The 20,961-nt window shown below is 36.7% G+C and overlaps 1 protein-coding gene across 1 annotated transcript in view; it reads right to left on the bottom strand.

The window, feature by feature from the left end:
• Nucleotides 1-20,961, bottom strand: part of CCDC191 (coiled-coil domain containing 191) — a 95,398-nt gene that overhangs the window by 66,118 nt on the left and 8,319 nt on the right. Inside the window, exons 3-7 of the mRNA XM_012501080.2 lie at nt 19,459-19,600; nt 15,573-15,716; nt 9,607-9,785; nt 7,927-8,150; nt 4,666-4,819 (exon numbers count right to left, since the gene is read on the bottom strand). Of these exons, the coding sequence (XP_012356534.2) occupies nt 4,666-4,819; nt 7,927-8,150; nt 9,607-9,785; nt 15,573-15,716; nt 19,459-19,600 (843 nt within the window). The remainder of the gene's footprint in view (nt 1-4,665; nt 4,820-7,926; nt 8,151-9,606; nt 9,786-15,572; nt 15,717-19,458; nt 19,601-20,961) is intronic.

The following is a 20,961-nucleotide window of genomic DNA, read 5'->3' as shown; positions in this document are numbered from 1 at the left end:
ATCTTATTAAGAAAACCAAAATGTATTTCAGAATAGGATGAGAATTAAGAAGGCCATTTTCCAAATAGTATAAGAGTTTCATAGTTAATCCTTTGTTGTTTCTGCTAATTAGCAGTGACACATGGATTGCTGAATCTCCCCCAAGAGATTTCACTGTAAGATCAAAGAGAAAATGGGATAGGCTGGAAGTAGAAAGCTTCTATACAAAAAACAAATGTTTCTGACAAGACATGAAATGTGTAGAAAAGATGCATCAATAGTGTTGCATCTGAACTTGTGTTTTGATAAGACAGCCTGCACTGTTTCTCTCAGTCTCCTATTAAGTAATGTGGCCCAAATAAGATGTTAAGAGATACTCTGGGAGGAACAGATAAAATCCAGAATCAGGCCGGGTGCGGTGGCTCATGCCTGTAATCCCAATGCTTTGGGAGGCCAAGGTGGGCGGATCACGAGGTCAGGAGATTGAGAACAGCCTGGCCAACATGGTGAAACTCCATCTCTACTACAGATACAAAAAATTAGCTGGGCGTGGTGGCGTGTGCCTGTAATCCCAGCTACTTGGAGGCTGAGGCAGGAAAATTGTTTGAACCTAGGAGGCGGAGGTTGCAGTGTGCCAAGATTGTGCCATTGCACTCCAGCCTGGGTGACAGGGCAAGACTCTGTCTCAAAAAAAAAAAAAAAAAAAAAAAAAAATCCAGAATTAAAGCACAAACAATTACAGGAATTAAGGGAACCTAAACTATAGCAACTCCGAAAAACAGATTCTTTAAAGTCTTCCTGCAAATACTCTACACAGCTGTTTCTACAGGGTTTGTACCAGTGAAACATTCTGAGGGTGCTGACAAGAGCTTCCAGGTATCTAGTCACTCCCTGCAAGGCAGCTAGGCATTTTCCTGTTTTCATCCTGTGGTCATACCTAGGCTGCTGAGTATCCAAGGTTCATTACTCAAGGCAGCTTTGGGCTCCTTTAGAGCCGAACGTTAACTGGGACCGAGATAATGAGCCCAGAAGGCTTGCTTATATGCCTGTGGCCTTTACTGGAGGACTGTCCTATCTACAACCAAGTCTATGTAAGAGCCTGAGGAGGCTGGTAGATGTATTTTTACCATGTTATCCCCAAATACGCTGGGGAAAATCTAGAGATCTACTAACCATATTACAAATGAATAACATAATTACACTGAAAAGAGAGGGGAAGAAAAGAACTCACCTAAGTAACTTTGGAAAACAATATTTTGACTGAATACTATAAAGCTAAAACCAAAAATAACTGTACAATATTTTGCTTTAGTGAATTTATTCCCATTGTGGTATGGGTTAGCAATTCTGAAACTTTTTTTTTTTTTTTAATCGAGATGGAGTCTTGCTCTGTTGCCCAGGCTGGAGTGCAGTGGCGTGATCTCGGCTCACTGCAAGCTCTGCCTCCCGGGTTCACGCCATTCTCCTGCTTCAGCCTCCTGAGTAGCTGGGAATACAGGTGCCCGCCACCACGCCTGGCTAATTTTTTGTATTTTTAGTAGAGATGGGGTTTCACCGTGTTAGCCAGGATGGCCTCGATCTCCTGACCTCGTGATCCATCCTCTTCGGCCTCCCAAAGTGCTGGATTACAGGCTTGAGCCACTGTGCCCGGCCTCTAAAACTATTTTTATAGTGTACTAGGATTACCCTAATAAGTAAATATAATAGAGATAATGAGAGCCAGGTTTCTCAGTGTCAGAGAAAGAAGTTACAAGTGAGCGAGATGGAAAGACTACACTGAAACGTGTGGTGCTGGATTATCCTTGACAATATTATTATAAATTCACAGTTATTTTATATATATTTATATATACATATATATGTAGATTCATAAATACAGAAGTCAGTTACAAATAAGGAAAGGGAGAAGAATAACATGACCCTTGTGTTGCTGAACTCATGGATTTTAATATGTATATAGATAGACACAGAAATAAATGTAATATGTGTGTATATGTATGTTAGTACACATAATACATACACACATATATCTATGTATATATCTATATATATTATAGCTCTGTCTGCTGAGAAGGCCTAGAAAAAAATGACACTCCAGTAGCAGTGAACACACTTACTGCCTAGATCTTAGTTTCCAAAGACCGTTTTTCCAACAAAAGGAATCAAAGTTCCATGTAGAAGTGGTTGATTCTAGGGTGAGGGCAGGTAAAACACAAGATAAGCATAAAGTATTTTGTGGTGCCAACAAAAAAGGAAGTGTCCAAAATAGGATGGAAGCATGTTGAAAGAACAAAGGAGCCAACTTGATAGGTTTCCCAATAGACACGTTGAAACAATCTGAATAACCAAGTAAACAACAACAATATTAGATTATGACCCATAGAATAAAATAAGTATCAGTGAGCTCATACTGAATAAAATAAACAATTGCGTAAATGAATGAATACATAAATACACACATACATACATATAAACATAGCTGAAGGAGAAGGGACTGTTTTCCTTCTAGAATAATTTCAATTAAGTATAGAAGAAATGAGGGAAATGCAAAATTACCATTAGACAAATATAGCATTAACAATTGTTGCAGGCAAGAGCCACCAATGGATGTTAACCTTAATGGATGACAGTTTACAGAGAAACAAATATTTTCATAGCTTCACAGTATCTCCTGAAAGACAAGGAGAAGGAAAAACAGCAACTCTACAATGGAGAAACTCAGCACACACCCTTAACCAAGTGATCGAAGTTAACATCAGTAATTATGTCCTCCTTGTTAGGATATACAGAGAAGGGCACAGTATCACATCTTATAGCATTCTTACCAAAAATGCATAACCTTAAGCAAGGGGGAGAAAACATAAAAAAACCCAAAACGAGAGACAATTCTACAAAATACCTGACCAGTTCTCTTCAGAAATGGCAAGATCATAAAATACAAGGAAAGACTAAAGAAATGTCACAGACAGGAGGAGACTAAGGAGATGTAATAAATAAATGCAGTGTGAAATCATGGATTGAGTCCTGGAACAGAGAAAGAACATTAGTGGAAAAACTGGTGATATTCTCATAGGGTCTATGGTTTAGTTAATGGTATTTAATGGCAGTGTACCAATGCTAATTTCCTAGTTTTGATAATTATACTATGCTTATGTAAAATGTTAACATTGTGAAAAGTTGGGTGAAGGTTATTCAGAAACTCTGCACTATTTTTGCAGCTTTTCCATGTCAAATATTTTAAAACTAAGTAACCTGTTTTAGATGGGCCACTAATTTTGTAAAACTCTGCATATGTGTCTAACATTCATATTTGGCAGTTCCATCTAAAATATATATGATTGTACAGTGGACTTCAATACAATTTAAACATTTTTAGAAAACACATCTTATTTGTCTCTAATTCGTTGGGAAATATATCATGGTATTTTTTCCTTATGTCTTCTTAAGATGACTCCCTGAATACTCGTTTCTCTTCTTATTTTCTCTTTGAAATCTGAACTGTTATTATATAGGAGGAATACTAATTCCATCTGTCTCATGAAGAATGCAGAATCTAAGTCTTTGCTAACTTTTCTCAAAATGTTAACTCCAAGTCTTACATTTCTCCCTACTACATTTCCTTCTGTTTTCCTGAAGCCAAAACTCTGACCAAATTTTTGTTGGTTAATAACTGAGTAATTACAACCTCTTATCAGTTCAAAATATCACCATCAAATATGTCTATCATTTTTAAAAAATCACTTTGACTACTTTACTTTTTCCTTCATATCTTTGTTATCCGTATCATATTCAAACTCCTGTTACTGATTTCCAGGACCTTTGTAAGTCTATCCCTACATTTACCAAGCTCCCTCAGTATCTTCCTAACATTCTCTTTTCTCTTGCTAAATCCATTCATTCAGGTATTTACTCAATTAACTTTCTCTGAATTTCAGCAATGCCTAAGGCCCTGGGGTGGGTGTTGTAGGATATGTAAAATATACATATTTATCTTTTCTCATCTAACCCTCTCATTTACAAATCTGCCCAGTCAGTCCTTTTACCTGAAATGTTATAATCCCGAAATTCATACTTTTATCAATCCCACTTTATTGAAGAAAACTGCTTAAGTAACCTGAAGAGGATATTCACTTTTATATTAAAAATCAGCAAGTCATTTTTACAAAAAGCTAAAGTGAAAGAAAGGGAGAAAAGGTAAAATAAAATATAGACCATTAAAAAGAAAAGCACAGCTTTAAGCGTATCATTGCTTTAGGATCAGAGCTACTAAAAGGCAAGTAACCAGTTCTTGTATCTTCTGAATAATCCAGAACACAATGGTCCTTACAACTGTCAAAGTGGAAGCCAAGATTTCACAAACTGCCAGAGAGCTACCTTAGTTTAAGGTTAATAATAGTTAAATGCTATTCTGAAGAGGTAATTTAGGAAGAAGTCCACAATTTACCCCCCTCACCCCAGTAATTTCCCAGGATCCACTAGAGTATATAAAGAACGGCCTCAGAACAGGGGATTTGTGTACTGCCCTGCGTACCAGGTCAGCTGGGCACAAAGAACAAATGGCGTGGGCAGTTTTGGTATTTGTGATGAGGTTCAACTGGACTTAGTTTTTATTTTATCCCATCTCTGATGGAGCTCTTTGTCATTTATACTACAGAATGCTGAGTAAAGAGACATTGCAATTCCCACCTGTTGATTTTCTTTGAAAGTTTGGATTAATACTTCTTTCAATTTCCTTTTTCTTTCTTTTGCCATTTTTTCCTCATCCAGAAGAATGTGAGTACTTTGAAACATGACTTTTTCTGAACTATTTTGAGAATTCTCTTCTTGCCTTTTCTTCTCTCTATTAATAACAATTTAAAAATACATGTATATTTACAATAGATTTAACAATGAGCAATTACAACCTACTGTAGCAGAATAAACACTGAATTCTCCTTCGGAATACACATATTTTTAGATCTGGCTCTAAAACTACATAGTAGGGTAATTTTTTTGGAGACTTATTTTATTCCTTTATAAAATACAGATTAAATAAAATAAAATTGGTATAAAGTACTTTGAAAAGTAGAAAGTCTTATAGATACTTTAATATTTTTATTGAGTTGAACACTGAGCCATACTTTGATCAAAATTTGAGAGTTAACAACTACAAGATAGTCTCTAATACAGACATAAATTATCTCCCATATAACGAGAAAAAAAGGATTCTCAAGAAAGGAATGAGATTCTTACTAAAAGGCCTCTTATAAGGTTACTAGAAAGAGGAATAACAAAAGAATCAGGTGTTATTGAATAAGGAGGGAATGGAATCTAGAATAATTTTAAAATAGCTGAAAAGAGAAAAAAATAGAATTTAAAAAGGAAAAGGCCTTTAGGCAAGTAACCAGAATTATTTTAGTAACTTTGTTGCTCATCTTTCTGAGCATCCTCTTTTTCGCCCACCTATCTATTCTTCCTCATCAGGCCATCCCTCTTTCGCTCACCAATTCAAACAAGCTCATAGCTATGGCCTTCTTACTGTAGTGCATTTAACTGCACAGGTATATGTATGTGTATCAAGTATATATTATTAATGATGTGGTAAACATAGCACCCAGTCAGGAATCAGAATTCATGAGCTCTGGCCACAAACCAGCTAGTCACCTATCTTTCTTGAATTTTTACTTCACAGTTGTGGAAACTAAAATGGAGAAAGATGCAGAATACCCTACCCCTTCTCTCATTCATTCTCATATATGATACAGAGGGTACACATATTATTGGTGATGTTAACCTTCATCACTTGGTTAAGGTGGCTTCTCCAGTATAGAGTTATTATTTTTCCCTTTGAAATTAATAAGCATCTTGAAAGAGATAACTTTAAAACTAGGCAATGAGGCAGATTTAAGATAGCTTACAAATAGGTTTAAAAGGCCTATCAACAATAAAAATGTTATTGACTTTTTCCAAACTATGAATGCCATAACAATGTTATTACATGGTTATAGACAGGTGATAGTGATTGTCAAAGAAATACAGTTCTAATACCATGAATCTGATTTTTAAAAATAACATTAGAATATATATCTGTTTTAAAGGAAATATCTGCTCATTGTGAAAAACTGGAGAAGTATAAAAGCCATCCATATTAGTTTTTTTTTTTTTTCTGTTTGCGATGGAGTCTCACTCACTCTGTCACTCAGGCTGGAGTGCAGTGGCATGATCTCGGCTCACTGCAACCTCCGCCTCCTGGGTTCAGGCGATTCTCCTGCCTCAGCCTCCAGAGTAGCTGGGGTTACAGGTGTGTGCCACCATGTCCATAAAAGCCATCCATATTTCTACTCAGAAGAAAAGTCAGTCCTGTTTCATTGTACAGCCATGACTTAGCAATTTCTCCAATATTTACAAAAGTCTGTTATTATAAATAATGTTGTTTAAATTATCTTTCTGCACAAATCTTTGTCTGGATTTCTGATAATTTTCTTAGGGCAGTTTTCCTAAGGCTGTAATTCCTAGGTCAAGGGATAATACTATTTTATGGCTCTTGTTGTTTATTGCCAAATTGCTTTCTGCAAAGTTTAAATCAGTTCATCCACCTAGAAGTAGAACATATTACCTATCTCACTGTAACCATGGATAAGATCTTAACTTTTAAAAGAAATGACTGGTCAGTGAACATTTGTTGAGTGCCCACTGTGAGCAGAGCATCCTACTACCATTAAACGTTACTTGTTTTCAAAATTTATTTTAGGTCAACCTAGTTTTTCCAGGGCTTGGGAGCAATCTGAAAAGCAAGGCTGACCTTAGAAAGAACTCACTAAAACACCAGTGATTGCTTTTTGAAAGGAATGGCATCTGGAGGAAGCCTCAGCCTGGCACTTGAAGAAGTAAAGCACATGTCCACTGCTGAGCCATTTTAAATTGGGTAGAATAAGAGCAATCGAGAACACAGGGGGGAGAGCTGTGTAGGCTGATGGGGGTGGAAGGGATTATCTAACAGGTTTTTGTGGCCTCTCAGTTTGAGTAGTCAGACACTTCAGTCATGTTGTTCCAAGGCTTTTGCAGTTCCTGCATCGGTGCTGTTTCTCTGAATAAATACGTTAGTTATTTCACTTATGAAGCTCACTTTCTGCATGAGGGTGTATAATAGCACTACATCCTGTGAGGACTATTTTCATCTTCCGCTTATGTCAGATATTCTTTTTCTTTATCAATGGTAGTAAGGCAGTGGTGACTTTCCATATGATTATCAGAAAATAAGACACACAATTCACAACAGGGTAAGACACAATTACTGAACATGTTCAGCCTTAAAAATATTATCTAACTAAACAAATGCAAACTAATCACTATAATACCTATTAAAAGTGTAAAAATATTGAAAATGATGATACTCCCCAAGGCTGAGAAGAGTCTGGTAAACTGGCTGATGATACAGTAAACAAGTACAACCCATTTTGAAAGCAATTTGGCAATGTTTCAAGAGTCAGAAAAAGACCTGTGTCATTTAACTCAGAAATTATGCTCCTAAGAATTTATTCTAATAATATAATTCAAAAGAGTGAAAAAACTCTATGCTTAAAGATGCTCATTGCAATATTATAATGGTGAAAAATCCAAAATAGCTGAAATGTTTACCAGTATGGGGAGGTGGTCATTACATAAATTATGGTATAGGAACTCAATGGAGTAATATACACACCCCAGGACTCCAGGCAATGTGTTAATTACAACAAGCAGAATTACAAATTAAATGTACTTTATGGTTATAATTAAGTATGGAAAGGGACCATGTCAGGAGGAACATGAAAATATGAAATTAGTTAATTTGTTAAGATGGTGGAATAGTGAGTGATTTCTCTTTTATGTTTTGTTATTGCAATGTTTGTGCACTTTAAAAACTTCAGAGCATTTGTAAAATGACTGCTTAAACAGAGAAACCCCACAGTGCTTATCACACTGGCTTACATTTTCCATGCTTCTTTCACAGTGCGTCTCCTCTCAATTATCTCCCTCCGCAGCTTCACCATCGCCCTTTGAATCTCCTCTTCCTCTTTCTTGGCCTCTAGAGCCTTCCTTTTCTTCTCTTCTTGCACCAGACACTGAGCCTCCAAGAAGGCCGATTTTTTCAGGGTCTTTTCTATTCTCTGGTACTCCAGTTCTTTCTCACGTCTTAAGCGATTTTCTTTTACCTTAAAGCAAATACAATAAAGATGAAGTGTGGCCTTTCAAGTAGAAAGGGATATGAAAAGCCTTACAATACATTTTGAAGTTCAGAATACAACCAGTTTGAAATATTCTGGCCCAGAACTCCACTGTTTATTGGTAGGATAGGAGGAATTCATCTGTTTACTGGGTAAAGACCAATATAACATTTTAGATGAAGTCAGATGAAGATGACTCAAATAATCTGGGAATGATCCACATCACAGAACAGTTGAGAATCTAATGAGTCAGATCCCAAGTTCTGGATTCTCATTTAGTAATGATTTCTCACTTGTAAGATTGTCCGAGGTGTACATTACTGCTTTTATTATACTTAGGTCATGTCTGCATTCTAATTTAAGAAAGAACAGAACTTTTTTGGAAGCCACACTGTGAATGATAGAACAGTGATTTATTGCCTTTAGGAACACCACAACCCTTTATTCATTTCTATTATTATTATGTAAATATAGCAGTGATTCTGGATCATATTTGGAAATCAAAAACATGAAAAAGCACATTCATTTTTTTCAAACCTATTAATCCTTTAGAGGGCTTGAGTAGCTATGAATTAAGGAAAGGTCCTTTCCTTCCTGCTTCACCTAACTTTACCCTTATCTTACTCTCTAATTGTGGTAAGTCTTCTGATAAGACAGACAATGACTATATAGCTTATTGAACCTTCTCTTCTCCCTTTTGTCATAAATCTAAACTAGAATCATACTTCTACCCATTTCTCTAACATCCCCAGTGCTGATTACCTATACCTTGATTGAATAATTCAAAGCAGTTATTTCCAAATTCGGCAATCAGAAATTTAGTGTTATACAAAGATGGCACACACACGTACAGATATTAATTCCGGTTCAGTCTTAGTTCTGGATTCCCTGGCACTCCTTTACAAAGTGTTGAGACACCAGACTTTTTTGCAAGAACCTACTATTCCCTTTGGAGAAAAGAAAGTTCTCACATGCTTTTCTAATTCAAAACAGCTGAACTTGATTCAATTCGGATCTGTCTTCTATTTTAAATTATAATAAAAAACAGTGAATTTCAATTGTCTGGAAAAGAATTATCCTGTAACATTCTCAAGAATACTAATAATATTAATGTTACAATTTGAAAACCAAACTCAAGCACACACAATCTACGTGTTTATAATAGGAAGTACCACATTCAAACTAATAAGGTTTATCTCAATAATCTTGGTCAAAATCAATTATTCTTTTTTTTGGCTATTTCTTAAATAAATTGTTTCCTACCCTCAGTTTATGAGAATTATTTTTCTTCTGAAGTTCTTATATTTTATTTTTATTCTCCCTAACCAAACCACAGATGGCACCCTTTTTCATAATAAAGCCTATGTCTTTATTTAAGCTTATTAAATGTGTTACACAAAGACTGCTTCCTGTTATCCATTTTAATTTTGTTTTTCCCTCCCACCTGCTTATGTCTCATCTCCATGGTAAGACGAGGATCCTTCTGCTGCTTCTTGTCTTGGTTTTCCTTCCTTCCAAGATCTTCCATCATTGCAGAATCTACCACATTTTTATGGAGCAGATGGTCTATAAATTTTTGAACGGTGGTACTTTCCTCTTCTTCCTCCAAATAGCCACATAAATCTGGGGGAAACAGAACAACAAAAAAGGGAAATTTTTTAAAAAATTAATTTTAATATTATATTCATATTTACATAAAGAATCCTAGTACAATAAAAATACAAAGCTGCGAGTGTTCAATAAACAGTAACTGATAATGGCAACTGATTGAATATAGCCCTCAGCAATTACCTTCAACTACGAGTAAAAAAGCTCCACTTACCAAGAATTGCCCTCACCCAAGTCACTAAAGAGTCCTTCACTGCCAAATCTAAAAGATTTCAATCTAAACAACCTTGAGAACGTCAATCTAAACAATCTTGAGAGCTCTACTGCTTTTTAAAAAAAAAGAAAAAAGCTTTATTGTGGTATAATTGACATATAATGAACTGCAAATATTTAAAGTCTATGATAAATTTTGACATATGCATATGCTACTAAAACCATCACCAGAGTCAAGGTAATGAACATATCCATCAGCCCCAAAAGGGTCCTCATGCTGATTTGTAATCTCTTCCTTTCACTCCTCCCCTTGCCCTCCACTGTGCTCCAAGTAAGCACAGACCTGCTGCCATTTTCCAGAATTTTATATAAATTAAATCATACACGTATATACATTGTATCTTTTCTGACCTAGCTTCTTTCACTCAGCACAATTATTTTGAGATTCATTCATGTTGTGTGTATATCAATAGTTTATCACTTTCTATTGCTGAGCAGTTTTCCACCATATGAATACACCACAACGTTTATTCATTCATTTGTTGATAGACATTTGAATTGTTTCCAGGTTTTGGCTATTGCAAATAAAGGTGTTATGAACATCTGTGTACAGTCATCCCTCCATATCTCTGGGGGATTGGTTCCAGGACCTCCCGAGAATACCAAAATCCAAAGATGTTCAAAAATCTGTGATATCAAATGGTGTTGCATTTGCATATAAACTATATCCATCCTTATACTCTAGATCATCCTAGATTACTTATGATACCCAATACAACGTAAATGCTATGTTAATACTTGTTATATGTATTGTTTAGGGAATAATGACAAGAAAAAAGCTGTACATGTACAGTACAGATGGAATTATTTTTCCCCAAATATTTTTCTTCCATGGTTGGTTGAGTCCACAAATGCAGAACCCACAAAACATAGGCTTTCTTTTCTGTTGGGAAAATGTGTAGGAGTGGAACGATTGGATCATATTATAGCTAAATGCTTACCTTTTCAAGAAACTATCAAACTGTTGTCCAAAGTGGTTACACAACTTTACATTCCCACCAGCAGTGTAGAAGTATTCCAATTTCTCCACATCCTTACCAACACTGGGTATGGTCAGTCTTTCAAATTTAAGCCATTTTAAGATATGTAGAGGTAACTCATTGTAGTTTTAATTTTCACTTTTCTAATGACTAATGTTACTGAACATCTTCCTTGATTATGTTTTGTAGTTGTTCCAAAGATTATTGATAGTGGGGTAATGAAGTCTCTAACTACAGTCATGTATCAAATAACAACACTTCCATCGACAATGGACTGTGTATATGAAGGTGGCCCCATAAGATTATAATGGAGCTGAAAAACTATTGCCTAGTGATGTTGTAGCCATCATAATGTCAGAGCACAATGCATTACTCATGTGTTTGTGGTGATGCTGGTATAAACAAAACAATTACACTAACAGTCGTATAAAAGTATAGCACATGTACCACATTTTCTTTATCCAGTTTATCACTGATGGGCACTTGGGTTGATTCCATGTCTTTGCTATTGTGAAGAGTGTGTGCTGCAATGAACATACACCTGCATGTATCTTTATAATAGAATGATTTCTATTCCTTTGGGTATATACCCAGTAATGGTATTGCTGGGCCAAATGGTATTTCTGCTTCTAGATCTTTGAGGAATACTATGCAGCCATAAAAAGGAATGAGATCATGTCCTTTGCAGAGGTATGGATAGAGCTGGAAGCCATTATCCTCAGCAAACTAATGCAGGAACAGAAAACCAAACACTGCATGTTCTCACTTATAAGTGGGAGCTGAATGATGAGAACACATGGACACATTGGGAAGAACAACACACACTGAGGCCTGTCATGGGTGGCAGGGGGAGGAAGAGCATCAGGAAGAATAGGATGCTGGGCTTAATACCTAGGTGATGGGTTGATCTGTGCAGCAAACCACCATGGCACATGTCTACCTATGTAACAAACCTGTACATCCTGCACATGTACCCTGGACTTAAAATAAAAGTTAAAATAAAGCACCCTCAAAAAATCTTAAGAATACTACACAAAAAAAGTATAGCACATACAATTATATACAATACATAATACTTGATAATGATAATAACAACTATGTTACTGGTTTATGTATATACTATACTTTTATCATTATCTTAGGGTCTATTCCTACTTATTAGAAAAAAAAATTGGGCTGGGCACAGTGGCTCACACCTGTAATCCCACCACTTTGAGAGGCTGAAATGGGAGGATTGCTTGAGCCCAGGAGTTCGAGACCAGCCTGAGAAGCAAAGCAAGACCCTGTCGCTATTAAAAGAGGAAAAAAAAATTAGCTGGGTGTGGTAGCACACACCTGTAGTTTCAGCTACTAGGGAGGCTGAGGCTGGAGGATTTCTTGAACCCAGGAGTTCAAGGCTGCAGTGAGCTATGATCACTACTGCACAAGAGAGGGAGATCCTGTCTTACAACAAAACAAAACAAAAAAGGTTAACTGTAAAATAGCCTCAGGCAGGTCTTTTGGGCGTATCCAGATGAGGGTAATATTATCACAGGAGATGACAGCTACATGCGTGTTATTGCCCCTGAAGACCTTCTAGTGAGACAAGATGTGGAGAAGACAGTGATATTGATGATCCTGGTCCTGTGTAGGCCTAGGCTAATGTGTGTGTTTGTGTCTTAGTTTTTTAACAAGAAAAAAAATTAAAATTTCAGAAATAGAAAAAAGTATATAGAATATACAAAAATTTTGAGTGTTTGTTTTGACCTAAGTGTTACAAAAGAGTCAAAATGTTAGAAAAAATTCAAAATTTATAAAGTAAAATAGTTATAGTAAGGTCAATTTATTATTGAAGAAAGACAAATATGTTTTTATAAATTCAGTGTACCCTAAGTATACAGTGTTTTAAGTCTACAGTAGCGTATTTTAATATCCTAGGGCTTCACATTTACTCACAACTCACTCATTGACTAACCCAGAGCAGCTTCCTGCCCTGCAAACTCCATTCATGGTATACCCTGTACAGGTGTCCCATTTTTTACCTTTTATGTACTGCATATTTACTGTACCTTTTTTTGGTTGGATATGTTTAGACACCCAAATACTTACCACTGTGTTCCATTGCCTGTAGTATTAAGCAGCATGCAGTACAGGTTTGTGGCCTAGGAGTAATAGTCTATCTCACATAGCTTAGGTGTGTAGTAGGCTCTACCATCCAGGTTTGTGTAAGTACACTCTATAATGTTCACACAATGACAAAATCACCTAATAATGCATTTCGCAGGACTTATCCTCTTCATTAAGCAACACATGATTGTATTATTGTTGAATTCTATTTCTCTCTTCAATTTTGTCAATTTTTGCTTCACCTGCCTTGGGACTCTTTTGTCAGGTGTATATATATTTATAGTTATGTTTTTCTGATGGATTGACTCTTTTATCGTTAGAAAATGCACTTTTTGTTTCTAGTAACAATTTTTTCTTTAAAAGTCTATTTTTGGGAAAATTAAAAATCAAAGAAAAAAATAAAAATAAAGTCTTCTTTTTATATTAACATAGTAACTGTAGCTCTCTTTTGGTTACTATTTGCATGGTATATCTTTTTCCATCCTTTTCCTTTCAGCCTATTTGTACTTTAAATTGAACATATGTCTCTTGTAGACAGCATATAGATTTTTAATCCATTCTGCCAATCTCTGCATTTGGACTGGAGTGTTTAATTAAATGCATTTATATTTAATGTAATTCCTGATAAAGCTTACACTTATCATTTTGGTATTTGTTTTCTACATGTCTTATGTAAATGGCCTTTATCAAGTTGAAGAATTTCTCTTGCATTACTAGTTTGCTGAGAAGTGTTTTTCAGGAATGTATGTTAGATTTTGTTAAGTGCTTTTTCTGTGTCTATTGAGAGAATATGTTAATTAACATTTTTGGTAAATATCCTTTTTAATGGTTACATAAATATTTGTTCAATATTTCAATTAAAAAAAAAACTCTACCAGCATACGATGATTGAGGCCTGGCATGATACTAGATGATATCAACCAATCTAAGTAAAGGGACATAATTAGATCTATTGGTACTATATCAAAAGAAGTAAGTTTCATTAGATTCCATATATTTGCTTCAGAACAAATATGAAGTACTGAAGTACCACACTTTAATAATGACATTAATAAACTAGAAAATATCCAGAAGGCAGCAACGAGGATGATAAGATCTAGAAACCATGTGGTATAAAAAAATTGTTGAGAGTACTGGTGCTATTTAATCTGGAAACATAGAACTATATGAGTGGTCAATATGGTAACAACTCCTACAAAAAATAAAACATTCTTGAGAGAGAACATGTTATTTTTGTTGTACCATAGGGTAAAATGTTACTGAAGACAAAATCTTAATTCTCCTAACTAAAGGAAACTTCTATGAGGATTAGAGCCTCACTGTGGTTGAATGGGCTCCTCCCAAAGTGCAGGCTCCCAATCCCAGGAGGTGTTCAGGCAGAGGATACATCACTACAAGTTAGGGACACTGTAGAATGATCTCTATCTGGGTTGGGGAGGAGGGTAGATCAGACTACCTAGTCTTGAAGGATTCTTCTAATTTTACAAGCTGATAGTTTTGTGATCCTCAAGCTGGGGATTTTGCAGAGTCCCAAACAAGGAGAATGATGTCAGGTGAATTCACCAAGGGTATCTGAGTCATTTATGGGGAGCTGCCCCACCGTTACCATGACTATCCCTATGCTCAGGGAAAAAATACTCAGACCCTTGAGTGTATTAGATAAACCCTTACACGTCAGCCATCTAACTTGTCTGACACTGGCTCTGTGCACAGTAGTGGTTTTTCTCTCCTCTGGAAAAAAAAAAAAACTAGAAAAGTAATAACCTCCCTTATAAGTAATAACTAACAGATAAATAAGAAGCATTTTATAAATATAAAAATGACATATGAGTACTTAAATGTAGTCTGCATCAAACAGTCCAATGATATATGAGGAAGAGGCACTTTGAAACAGCATTAATTGCTATTCTAATCATAAGCAGAATTATAAGTAAGTTGGCCCTCCCTATCTGCAGATGCCACATTCTTGGATTCAACCAACTGCAGTTCAAAAATATTTGAAAAAAATTAAAAATAATGATACAACAATAAAAAATAATAAACATTTTAAAATACAGTATAACAACTATTTACATAGAATTTGTACTGTATTAGGTATTGTAAGTGGTCTAGAGATGATTTAAAGTATGCGAGAGGATATGCACAGGGCTAGAACATATGAGGAGTTTGGTGTCTGTGGGGGCCGGGGTCCTGGAACGAATTCCTCACAGTTAGTTAGGGATAACTGTAATAGAATATTTTAATTTTTAAAAACACCATGAGTTTACTGAAGATATAGCATAAGAAATTTACATTTAACCATGATAAATTAAAACCAATAATAAAAACTAAACAAAACACAGAAAAGTTAAATATGTGTCATTTGTTATTCAAAATAATTATAAAGCCTTCTTAGACACATTCATTAGATGTTAAAACTTAGAACAATCCGATAAGTTCTTACCATCAAACTTGTCATATTTCAAATGGCCATTGGCTTCCGGCATAATAGTGACACTTGACACAGTCTTTTTAGCATCATCTTCTTCCTCACTTGCTAATTCTTGCTTAAGTTTGGTGTCTAACCAGTCATTGACCAGCTCCTGAGCTATAATAAAACAAAAACATTTTAAATATTTCAGTTACTTCAGAGATTTTCTTTATTCACCGTTTTCATTTATTCAATAAATATTAATTGAGTACCTATCGTGTCAAGTACTGTTCTAGACACTGGAATACAACAGTGAACAAAACTGGAAAAATAAGCCCTAGCATCATGAAACTTACATTCCAATTGGGGAAGAGAGACAATAATAAGAGAAAAGGCAGGGACAGGAGGACATGGAAGATGGGTGTTGCAGTTTTAAATTGGGAGGTAAAAGAAAGCTTCACTGAGAAAAAGATACTTGAGCAAAGAAGGGAAGAAAGATAGAGAAGTGAGGATCTATAAGGTAATATTATTCTCTGCAGAGGGAAAGCAAATGCAGAGGTCCTGTGCAGGAGTATCTACAGTGTTGGAAAAACAGCAAGGAGGCCAGTGTGGTCAAAGAGAAGTGAGTGAGGAGACAGCAGGAGATGAGGTTGGAGGGGTAATGTGCAGATCAGGTTTAGGGGAGTGTTTAGGACAATGATTATCAACCAGGTGCAATCTTGCCCCCCAGTGGACTTATGCCAATGTCTAGAGCCGCTGTGTGTTGTCATAACTGGAGGAAGCAATACTACTGTCTAGTAGTTAGTGGACAGGGATGCTGCTAAACATTTGCAATTCACAGGACAGCCCCCACAAAAATTCTCTAGCCCAAAATGTCAATAGTCCTGAGGCTGAAATTCCCTTGCTTAGAGTCTCGACACTATTCTAGCTATTTTGGCTTTTACTCTGAGTGCAATGGAAAGCCACGGGAGAGATGTAAGCAGAGAGGCGATATATTTTAAGAGAATCACTTTGACTATTAAGTTAAAATAAACTATAGGGGACAAGCATGGAGGTAGGGAACACGAATTGGGAAACAAGTACAATAATCCAGAAAAGAGGTGATGGTGGCCTGGACCTGGGAGTGGAGGTATTAACAATGGTCAGATTCTAGAAAAGAATGTTTTGAGGTGGAGTTGACATGACTTGCTAATGGACTGGATATGGGACATGAGAAAAAGAAATCTATGAGGTTTTCGGCTTAAGCAACTGCAAGGATGGTGACGCCACTTACTGAGATGGGGAAGGCCAAGGATAGCAGCAGGCTTGAGGAGGAAGATCAGGAGTTTGGTCCCAGACATGTTAGATTTGAGATGTTTAGGAGACATCCAAAAAGGGATGTCAAATATGGTATTGGCTACAATACTCTGGATTTCAAGGGAGAGGTCCAAGCTGAAGAAATAAATGTGGACATTTTCAGCATGCAGACTGTATTTAAAATCATAGAAGTGGATGAAATTACCAAAGGAGGAAGGTAGACAGAGAAGAGGTTCAAGGACTGAGTGCTGAGGAACTCCAGGATTTAGGGGTTGAAGAGATAAGGTGGAACCAGGAAAGCTGACTAGGCCATTGAGGTAGGAGAAAAATCAAAGAGTGTGATATCCTAAAAGCTAACCTCCATTTGGATTTCTTTCTTAATGCTATTGAGAAAATCTCCTGAAATTATTTAGGTATGGGGAAAATGCCTGCTTTAGCGTAACTTTCATCACTGTTACTACTATCAAACAGCTCTTTTGTCTATGTTCTCATTACCTTCATCATTATTATGATCATTATTGCATAGTTAGTTCTTAGGGAATGGGGTGTTTATATTAAATGATCCCAAGAGGCATTTAATACAGATAAAATAGGAAAAAATAAATCAGAGTAATATAAACGAAGTGTTAAAAGCATACTAGCAACAAATGCCATTGGCTTTCAGGGGAAGGTAGAGAAAGGGAGAAGATATTTACTGAGTAGCCCTTGCGTACAATAATTCAAACATTTATGTGTATAATAATTTATGTGCAAAATAATTCATACCTAGTAAATGACATGTATTTGTAAATGGGGATTTACTGGGAAGTGCCCCCCAAAAACAAATAAAATGTCCCTTGGAGGGGTTAAACTGTAGAAATACCTTGTGTTAGACCACATGAGAAGTACACAAACTACCTTAAAGCACAGATTTTCAAAGTATGTTCCTCAAAACACTACTTTTGTAGAATATTAGTATAGTTGATGAGAGGAGAAAAAAATGATATAAACCTTTGAAAACCATGTTCTATCCATTGGTGTTCTATCCATACACCAAACCATGTTCCTAATGTGAATCACTAGTTTCTCAGGATAATACACAGATTTCAGGATAAAAAGAGGTTCATGGTCTAGGCAGCATGGGAAATGAGGCAAGTAAACATTTCTTTTTAACTGCAGGACTTCTCAGAACCCTTAACAGGCTGAAGTATACTGTGTATCTCTATTGGCAGGGTGGGAGGTGGGGTGGGCAAGATCAGCCAAGCCAATTTCAGAATCAATCTCCTTCCTTTAGCTCCAGTACTATCAACCACTCTAAACCACTCACCATTACTGCTCACCCAGACTGCCACCAACAGCCTCCCACTGGTTGCCCTTTTCTCTCTTTTTCTCCCCTATAATCCATTCTTCCTATATTTAATTAATTTATTTATTTATTTATTGAGATGGAGTCTTGCTCTGTCACCCAGGCTGGAGTGCAGTGGGAAGATCTCGGCTCACTGCAACCTCCGCCTCCCGAATTCAAGTGATTCTCCTGCTTCAGCCTCCCAAGTAGCTGGGATTACAGGCACCCACCACCACGCCCTGCTAAATCCTTCATGTATTTTATAAACTGTCATATTACTCCTCTGCTTAAAACCGTTCAATTCTATCCTGTCATACTCAGAGTAAAATCTAGATTCTTTCCCCAGGCTTGGAAAGCCCTATGTGACATGCCTTCTCCTCACTCCCGCCAGCTTCTCTCTGTGGGGAAGCTCCAGCCACACGGGTCTTCCTGCAGCACACCATGCCTGTCTGTACTTCATGCTCCCTTTCCATCTGCCTGGATGCTTCCCCCATCACATTGTTCAGCTGATTCCTTGCTCCTTGCTGACTCAGGTCTGAACTTGAATGACTTATTACTACTGGATCACTGTAAAATTTTCTTTATTCCCACAGGAAATGTATATTTCATGAAACCAAGGGATTTGTCTCTCTTGTTCATAACCAGTACTTCCAGTGCCTACAACTGTACCTAGCACACAGTATATGTGTGTTGAATAAATGAAGAAATAAATGGAATAACTGGAGACATGAGCCATCCAAATGGAAGTTGGCTTGTAGGACGTCACACTCTTGACTTTCCATCTACCACAGTGGCCTCCCTTTCTCAGTCTCCTTTGTTGGTCCTTCCTGTTTCCTTCTATACCTAAATGGTAGAGTTCCCCAGAGCATCAGTAATGAAAATACCAAATTCCAGCAGAGTAAATGCTTCTGGGACATAGGAAGGTTAGATTGTTTTTAGGGTCTCTTTATCAGGAATAAAACTGATTGATAGACTATAGTCAAATTATCTATATAATATCTGATCAAATTAACATGCTACCATCTTTGTCACAGAACTAATATCTTACAGCATTCACCAATTAGCTGTTGTATCAAACTACCTCTGGATGTGGTTCTAATTTGGGAAACAAAATGAGGTTTAAGTATATCCTTACTTGTAATATTGGAGTTAATTCCAGAGTAAAATAGCTTCAGGGGAGTAGAAAGAAAGGGAAATTAACAACAAGAGTAAGAAAAACTTCCATTCTCTACTTTGAAATGCATCATGGGTTATGCTTTAAGAATTGTTAACATCGCAGAAGCAAATGCATTCTCTTACCTTCTGCATAGATTTCATCATGATCCTCTATTTGCTCAGATGTTTTCAAATCTGTGATTTGGCCCCAGGGACTTCTAGGTAAATCTGAATTTCTAGTAAAAAATGCATTTGACACTGCAAACTCTGAGGCTTTCTCCACTCTCTTCAATATAACAGAAAAAAAAATCCATAAAGATGACAACAAATTTGTTCAGTTAGAGAATTTCTCTCCCACTCAAGAAACTGATTTTCTACCACCTACTAAGATTCGTTCATTTTTCCATTTTTGGAGAAACTCTTGAGGTTTAAACATCTACCCCCAAATATTCTGAGGGGTTTCATATATAATATTAAATTAATTGCAGTATTTTACCAAGTTCTAACAGATGTTCACAATTTTGATATTTGAATAAAAGTTATTAAGATTTAGATAACTTTTGTTTAGGGCATTAGTGATAGGATCCTGAGACATGGATATTTTATTTTAAATAAAAATACTATATTGTATTAGTTTTCATGCCCTTAGGACTTGCATATGAGTATGAACCAGAGGTAGAATAACCACACTTCAGCAAATTAGTACTCCTGAAGGAAACCTCCCATCTCATATTAGTCAGTCATATATTAGGTTCAATAAAATTGGGATAAACAGAGTCACTGAACGGTAGCCATCTAGAATGTTTTAACTCAACAGCAAGAGTCTAGTAAAAACATGACCAAATTTGCAGGACTGGGGGAAGAAATAGCAGAAGTGGACAAACTGCCTTAGCGTTTTTATTTACCTGCACAGAATAAAAACACTTATATTCGGCTGGGTGCAGTGGCTCATGCCTGTAATCATAGCACTTTGGAAGGCCAAAATGAGAGCACTGCCTAAGCTCAGGAATTTGAGACCAGCCTGGGGAACATAGTGAGACTCCAACTCTAGTTAAAAAATTAGCCGGGCGTGGTTGTGCACACCTATAATCCTAGCTACTTCAGAGGCTGAGGTGGGAGGAATCGCTTGAGCCCAGAGGGTTGGGACCACAGTGAGCTGTGTTCATGCCACTGCACTCCTGCCTGGGTGACAAAGTGAGACTGTGTCTCAAAATAAATAAATTTAATTAAATAAATTTTAAAGCTGGGCACGGTGGCTCATGCTGTAATCCTAGCACTTTGGGAGGCCGAGGCGGGTGGATCACTTGAGGTCAGGAGTTCAAGACCAGCCTGGCCAACATGGTGAAACCCTGTCTCTACTAAAAATACAAAAATTAGCCGGGTGTGGTGGCACGCACCTGTAATCTCAGCTACTTGGGCAGCTGAGGCATGAGAATCACTTGAACCCGGGAGGTGGAGGTTGCAGTGAGCCGAGATTGTGCCACTGTACTCCAGCTGGAGTGACAGAGCGAGACTCTGTCTCTAAAGAAAAAAAAATGTTAAAACTTATTTTATAACTTAACCCCTAACTTCCCCCTCCCAGAAACCTGCTTTCTCCCATGATTGCTGTGTTTCTTCCAACTCAGGTAGTGACAACTACATTCCTCA

This window comes from Nomascus leucogenys, chromosome 21 (assembly GCF_006542625.1).
Source record: "Nomascus leucogenys isolate Asia chromosome 21, Asia_NLE_v1, whole genome shotgun sequence".
Classification (NCBI taxonomy): domain Eukaryota; kingdom Metazoa; phylum Chordata; class Mammalia; order Primates; family Hylobatidae; genus Nomascus; species Nomascus leucogenys.
This window is presented reverse-complemented; position numbering and strand designations above follow the sequence as displayed.